Source organism: Mycetomoellerius zeteki, unplaced genomic scaffold (assembly GCF_001594055.1).
Source record: "Mycetomoellerius zeteki isolate Tzet28-1 unplaced genomic scaffold, Tzet1.0 scaffold415, whole genome shotgun sequence".
Lineage (NCBI taxonomy): Eukaryota > Metazoa > Arthropoda > Insecta > Hymenoptera > Formicidae > Mycetomoellerius > Mycetomoellerius zeteki.
The window spans coordinates 1293212-1300727 of record NW_017257409.1 but is presented as its reverse complement, the minus strand read 5'-3'; the positions used below and the strand labels follow the sequence as shown (position 1 = coordinate 1300727).

At 29.0% G+C, this 7516-nt stretch overlaps 2 protein-coding genes across 2 annotated transcripts; one reads left to right on the top strand and one right to left on the bottom strand.

The window, feature by feature from the left end:
- The first annotated feature begins 372 nt into the window (after nt 1-372).
- On the top strand, nt 373-3134 carry tank (EI24 domain-containing protein tank). The gene is made up of 6 exons (XM_018453890.1): nt 373-787; nt 1333-1502; nt 1579-1834; nt 2110-2453; nt 2736-2810; nt 2892-3134. Exons 1-6 carry the CDS (start codon nt 773-775, stop codon nt 2977-2979), a joined length of 948 nt encoding a protein of 315 aa, XP_018309392.1. The 5' UTR covers nt 373-772; the 3' UTR covers nt 2980-3134.
- A 1380-nt stretch (nt 3135-4514) lies between these two features.
- LOC108726378 (transforming growth factor beta regulator 1) lies at nt 4515-6438 on the bottom strand. Its single transcript, XM_018453889.1, has 5 exons — nt 6231-6438; nt 5889-6120; nt 5452-5728; nt 5144-5363; nt 4515-4905 (listed from the first exon to the last, which is right to left on the bottom strand). The coding sequence occupies exons 1-5, from the start codon at nt 6348-6350 to the stop codon at nt 4726-4728; spliced, it is 1029 nt and encodes a 342-aa protein (XP_018309391.1). The 5' UTR covers nt 6351-6438; the 3' UTR covers nt 4515-4725.
- Between the last annotated feature and the right edge of the window lie 1078 nt (nt 6439-7516).

Below are 7516 nucleotides of genomic sequence, written 5' to 3'. Positions count from 1 at the left end.
AAACGAATTTTTCTTATTAAATTACAGAGAATGACTACGTTCAACAGAGAAAGCAGCTTTGCAACTATTATAAAATTTTTTAATACGATATACATTTAGATCCATGAGGAATCAAAAGCAAGAACCAATCGTATTGAAGAATTTTACAGCAGTTAAAGTTGCTTTCTCTGCTGAACTCAGCTAATGTTACTAACATCTGATTTTGTTACAAATGCGACAAAGCATTTTTTAATTGACCAATTAGTAAAATTCTTTCTTTCGATTGGTCAATCAAACGCTGCAAAATTTTGTAACGTCAAGTAGACCGCTTTCTATAGATATGCAGCGTGGATACTCCGTATTTCGGATTCGGAGCCACTGTCACTGGCCGCTGAGACTTCTGGGAGCCACCTCCGATCAGCTGATATTTCCGCACATTTGTTTTTCAGCTGACTCGTCCCCGGAAATCGGCGATTCGTGCAGGGTTAAAGGGGGGATGGAGCTCCGAACAACGGTACTTATCGTTGTTGGACTATACGACGAATTGTCGGCATCGTTCACTTGACGTCGGTACTCGACGCACAAACAGAGATATATTACGATAGCAGCCTGAAAAAATTTGTCTAATACGCTCAAACGAGCGTTGTTCTTCATCATCATAATCGACGGAACCGCGTCAAATATATTATCAATATATTATATTCCTCTTCGTTGTATGCAACATGACTGTCCGGTGTACCGTTGGTTGTTTTCCGAGCATAAATTGAGCCACATCTAATCGAGCATAATCGCAATGGATAGCGTAATAGTGAGTAGACTCTAACCTCGTGTACCATGCGCGTTCTAGTGTATTTTCATCCACCGTGATCTTTGTTGCACGGATGATCGGTATCTCTCTTCACAGATATCTCTTCTATCACCGTGAACAAATTAAAATTTCTAAAAATTTCTTATTTCTTCTTGATAATAGAAACAATTTTTGTAAAATCGTAACAATAAATTTATATAAACATTTTTTTCTTAGTCGAAATTATTTGATTATCTTTTTATTCAACTTTCACTGTCTTGGTAACTGAGTTTTGAGTTAAAATTTTTTTCAACTAAAATCTACTTAAAATTAACTGTATAATAAAATTTTTTGTTTGGTTTTAATTGCTCATTATTTTGATATTATTTAATTATGAAAATATGTGACATTGGGAAGTAAAACTGTATTGATTATAATTTTGTAAAATTATAATATTTTAATAAAATCTTCATTAGATGTTAATTCAAGATTATGATATTTTTAAATGCATTTAAGATAATAAGTGTTATTGTCAGTATGTAATTAAATCAATTTTTTATTTTCAGGGAATAATTTATGCAATATGTCGAGGATTTGTAGACAGTTTGAAAGGTACCGCTGTACTTTTCTACATGGATAAGCAAATTAATGAGAAATTGGTTGAGAAAACTTCTAACCGAGCAGAGTTCAGGAAGAGAGATGTAGTTATGTCGAGTCCCTCCAAGCATAAGCAGCGGTATCCTTATTATTTACAAGGAACATCTATGAAAGATGATTTTAATAACAAAATTTATTAGTCCATTCAATTTTAGGGAATCTAAAGTGTTGAGGAGAACTCTACAGTGTTGTGCATTGAATGGTGGAGTGTTTTGGGCTAGTATACTGATATTCGATTTTGGACTTCTGCCATTTGTTAAGTACTTATTGACTGTTATATTCGGCCACTCTCCTGGTATGGGTCTTATTGTATGGTCATGGATCCAGCCATTTCTATCTCTTACATTTGGTACAATATGGGTGCTACCACTGTTCTTACTCAGCAGAATAGTTAATAGTTTATGGTTTCAGGTATGGTTTTTTGTAAAATATAAAATGTAAAAAATTTATTAAAACACTGAAAATTATACTAGTCTGCGATAAAAAATTGTTTTAACAGTTGTAGCTATTTTTAAAATGTATTTTTGTTTGCTGAACATGAATTTATTTTTTAAATATGGCAAATTTTTTCAAAATTGTGACGTAGCCAAATTTGAAAAACAGATTCATGTGTAAATTCGCAGACTAATATTACCATATCTATGTCTAACATAATATTAACACAGTGTATTTGCAAATATATATAGGACATAGCAGATAGTGCTTACAGATATAGACAGGGGAGACCATTGCTTTTGTCAAGTGTAAGCAAGTTAATAGCTGACACGCTTTTTAGCGTATTAGTTCAAGCATTATTCTTGGGACAAGGAATGTTAGTGTCTAAAGTTCCACTACCGCCATTAGGAGACATTCTTGCCCTTGTCCACATGTGCCTTTTATATGCTCTCTATGCCTTCGAATACAAGTGGTTCAACATGGGTTGGGAATTGCATAGACGATTGACTTTTATCGAAGGCAATTGGCCATACTTTTTAGGCTTTGGTATGCCATTAGCAGTACTTACCCAAATGCCCAACTCGTACTTTGTAAGGTACAAAATAATTTATACAATTGTTACCTTCTAAGAAAGACACAACATCTTTTAATATTTAAAGATAGATGTCTATTTTTATTTAGTCAATCTCTTAATGATTAAACTCCAAAAATTAATATTAAGTTAATATTAAAATTTGTTCAATTAATGATTTTCCTTTAATTTTTTATCATTGGTACAAAAATGACGAATAGAATTTATATTCATCATGCTATAATTGAAACTGCAATAATTTGATAAAACCTATGGATTTATAAATAATTTTTTTTATTTTTTCAGTGGCTGTGTTTTTTCCATTTTATTTCCACTGTTTATTGTAAGTGGAAATGAAGCAGAACCTGTAACTGGAGTATGGTATATTTCTTTTATATTATAAAATATATATTTTATGATAATACTTATGATATTTAATCATAATTTAAATAATTGTTTCAGTGATTGCCAATTGAAATTATTTTCTCCAGTAATTGCAATTGCAAATACGTTATTTAATAAAACCATCGGACGAGTCAATAAGCGGTGATAGTAAAACAAAACAAGAATAAATGCCTAATTTATATTATTTGCATATTAGGATATGCATACCATTTACCAATTTGTTACAGAAAAGCTCATATGTGCATTAGTAATAATTATATAAAATAATTACAAAAATATTTGGGTATCTATTGTTTGCTTTTGTAGAAAATAATATTAATTTTTATTATTTAAACAGATTACAAAGTGTTCAGAAAAAATGCAAAAGGGGTAAATTTATTTTTCTTATTAAATAAAAAGAATATTTTATAAAGTTAAACTATAAATTTTTTATATTTCTTTTTCTGTTGATCTTTATGAGATATGAAAAGAATATTTAATCATTCTTTAATTGAAATGTAGGACCAATCAGTACAAATATTTATTTATGCATATATAATAATGCATATATAGCTTAATTCGTACATACGATTTCTTGTATTTAATAATATTATCGGTATACAAGCGATATTACTAACCTGACTATATTTCTCAATTTTTATGAGAGTTCATATTTTGAGCTTTTTATGCTGTAACTAGTCATTTTTCAATATCGATTTGAGATCTCCCATCGGCGCTGTGCTGTAAACGTATATTATAAGCATGTGCTGTAAAAATGATGCAGTGTGTATGGCAGTTGATATATTTAAAAAAATCTAGTGATGATATAATCTTTATATAGAGTAGTTGAAATATTACTCTAACATTAAGGTAATTAATAATACAGTGCTACCATATTATGATTTTTATATCTTCCTTAGGAGTGTTGTATTTGAAATTTTTTTTTTAATTTAAGGATACACATTATAGATAAGCGCCAATAGAAACATCTCGATTCTCAATCAATCTGTTGATTCTAATTATATATTGTGCCATACATATCAATTATATAGAGGATTCGTCCAAAAAATTCATGTAAAGTAAAAACGAACGAAAAATATAATTGTATGATAAATATCGCTAATACATGTAAGAATATTTCAATTTTGTATATGGTTAGGAAGGTGCACAAATGGTTACATTTGTCATATATTGATCATTTTATACATTACAATTTAAATAAATATAATAAAATTATTGAAAAGCAGTGTTTAGTAACTGTCGTAGTAAATATAGTCCAATTATTCAAACAAAAATGCAAGAACTGTTAGATAGTTTCATTATCAGAGTAAAAGAACACTAATAAATTATATAGTATAATAATAAATCTTTTGTTTTAAAGATATTAAAATGAGTTCTAATCAGTTCTAGTCGAGAATGCGTTATTCGCGTATCGAATTAAGATGGCATTAACAAATTATCCAGTACCAGCAAAAAGATAAGTTATTCAACATTACATTACTTAAATATTTTACAAAAGTTTAGTTAATTATTTGCAAACAATTTTTGTATTTAAAAGATCCATGCATTTGTCTATGAAATGTTTGCAAGTTCATAAATTTTTAATAATTTTATTCAGCGTTTTGCAATTATTTTTGTAAGTATTTTGTAGGTATTTTCATCTTTATCTCAGTTCATTAAAAAATGTAAGGATCATTTCAGGATTAATACAAATAGGTTGCTTATGTCCTATCCTCTTTACTTATCACGACTCGCCAAAAGTTTCACGTCCTACAATATTTCGACATTTTTTACATCACCAACATATTGCGGCGAAAAAAATTGCAATCAAACATTGATTTTTATGAATATGGGGTGTTTTGTTAACTTTTTATTTTAATACAAATTGTTTGTTATTTTATAATACTAGTAATTACGTGAGGAGATCTTGAAGTGCTAATAGATCGTGATCTGAAGGTTCTTCTTTCACTCTATAAGAATTCAAAGCATAATGCCTGTGTAATGCCGCAAAACCCAATCCTGGATCAGTTTCTATTTCTGTTACTGGACTTGTAGCTCGATCAACATGCAGGTGTACATGATTTTTGCTTACCTATAAAATATAATTTCTGAATAAAATAATGAATCTTTTCATACTGATTTAAATTTAGAATTTTGCAAAATATATTATCCTAAGTTCAAAATATTTTTTTATCAATTGCAGTTTTTCTTAAATTTGAAACGAGTGTATTACTTAAGAGAGAAATTGATAAAAATATTTCAGATTTAATTATTTGTAATCCTTTATGGTTAAGAATAAAGATAATAATCTTGAAATTCTATGTACATACTTCAAAACGTTGTTGTTTATACATTGCCAATTTACGCGTTCCTGGAGAACTTTGAATTAGATTTTGTATAGTAGGATGAGAAATTCCAAAGAAATCCGCACCCTTTGGCACTATCGTGCACAGCACGGGAGAAATTGCTGCCAGTAATTTTGAATGACATTCGTCAGGACTGGATCCAACTAATGGTTGATCCAAATCATTATCAGATACTATTTCAAATCTATAAATCATAAAGTCATATATATATGCCTGTATTATAATTTCTTTTAGAAATAACTCTTTTTAATTGTTTGAATAGTTTTATATACCTAGGTTTTGGACCACCATCTAATATCTTGCAGGTATATAAACTCTTTGTTCTTGGATCTCTCAAATTTGCGTATACTCTTGTACTGCAATAACCTACTGGAAATATAAGTTCTTCTGTGTGATATGCGATTCTGTCCGATACCACATCACCAAGAGAATATATTGTAAGATCTCCCAAAGCTATAGGAAATAATGGCCTTCCATGTACATCCAATGGAATCAACTGTACCAATCTTCTGGCAGTTTTGTTGTATCTTTTTGTTTTATTTTTTGATTCTATGATAAATTCGAAAGGTAAAAAAGAATTATATTCACTACATTACAAATATTCCTTATTATATAGATGGTTAATACATAGTGTTAACATTAGCACTGGCTTATCAGACTTCATAAACTTAAGGTACTAATTTTACAGCTAACAGCTATAGAAAAATACCTGATCCCTCTGTAGATGTTCTCTTCTTTACTGTTTTTTTTGGCGTAGCACATTCTAGATTAAGTGATGGTGAATTTGCATTACTCGTTTGTGAACGAGCTAGACTTGTCGAGTTAGATTCCATCTCTCCTTGTTGTTGGCATAATTTACGTAAAAGAAACAGCCTCTCCTCTTTAACCAACATCAAATTCTCTTGCATATGTGCAACTTGATCACATAATGCTGCATTTTCCTATATTGGAATTAGGATTACAATCCTGTTATATTTATACACTTATACATTTAATTAGATATCAACATTAGCATATATCATATGTCAAAGTTATGTGTATCAAAACTCACAAACACGGTATTTTTCACGATCCTCTTAAGTTTTCGATATTTTTTCTTGTACTTTAAATTTTGCTGTAGCTCAGCATTTTTATGATAATCGTTGTAATAACTATCATATGCTTGGGCCATATTACATTTATTATTGTTAATAAAATTCTGTGCATATAGAGATTTTATTAAAAAGATCTATGTGTATTGCTTTATACATTGTATAAAGGGTCGTCTACAATGGTTACACTGTGATTAAAATGAAATTACCATTTATCCCTACCAAAATTATACAAAAATCCCTACAATTCCCTACGTAAAAAGAAGTGAAGAGGGGAAATGGCGCGAAATTTAAAAGTAAGTGAAACCACCGACGAGATATTTTAATGACGATCGGCGCCTATGAAAGATCGCGTGACTATTAAAATTTAAGTGATTAAGAGTAAGAAACTGATAATATTAATTTCATGATTTATTAGTTTCGTAGACGTGTATATATATATGAAATATTTATGTTAATAATCGTAAATTTTTATTAATTGTCGGTAATGTCATCGTTCTTCAATTATCCCCGGGCCTCCGGGGCCTCATTGATATATTAAACAATTATTATTCAATAAAATTATAAATTAATTAATTAAATTAATTATTATATATTAGTTATTATTTTTAGTACAATATATATTTTATTACATTTTTTCAAAATTTGATTACTGAATTCACAATATTTTACGTAAAATTATATAGAAAGTTTAAATATACATAAAGATTGAATAAATACTAAATGCAGATTGTTCAGGTTTTACCGGATACACACAGTTGCTATACTAGATTTTAAATAAACATGAAAATTTTCTCAACAAAATATGTACTTTCAATTTGATCCATTACTTTTTTTAGATTAAGAAAGCAGAATAATACGTGAATGATGAAATTCATCAATTCAAAAGTAACAAAAAGTAGTAAGACGTCAATCTTTTATTAAAAATATTGTGTACATTGCGCGGATTTTATGTAATATAAAGTTATTACAAACTAATAATCGCTTATTGTGTGTGTGTAACACAATTGAACTAATAGCGAATTCGATTGGACGCACTCAGTGCACACTAAAGTGTAATTAAAACCGTTGTACACAAAATAACGTAAAGAAATTTTTATAAATAAACATAGAAATCGATTAAATCATGAAATTCTCAATACATTTTATTGTACTATTAAGTAAAATATGTATTTCATAATTCTAAATATTTGTATTTCATTTTTATACTCAAATTAAATCAATGTACAACGGCTTTAATATGCAC

Excerpts from the sequence above, each read along its gene's own strand:
- tank (XM_018453890.1), top strand. Across the intron at positions 2,454-2,735 it reads CCCAACTCGTACTTTGTAAG|TGGCTGTGTTTTTTCCATTT; the intron begins GTACAAAATAAT and ends TTATTTTTTCAG. Across the intron at positions 2,811-2,891 it reads GAACCTGTAACTGGAGTATG|TGATTGCCAATTGAAATTAT; the intron begins GTATATTTCTTT and ends TAATTGTTTCAG.
- LOC108726378 (XM_018453889.1), bottom strand. The coding sequence starts at position 6,350 with ATGGCCCAAGCATATGATAGTTATTACAACGATTATCATAAAAATGCT. Across the intron at positions 5,364-5,451 it reads GATGGTGGTCCAAAACCTAG|ATTTGAAATAGTATCTGATA; the intron begins GTATATAAAACT and ends TATGATTTATAG. Across the intron at positions 4,906-5,143 it reads ATAAACAACAACGTTTTGAA|GTAAGCAAAAATCATGTACA; the intron begins GTATGTACATAG and ends TATATTTTATAG.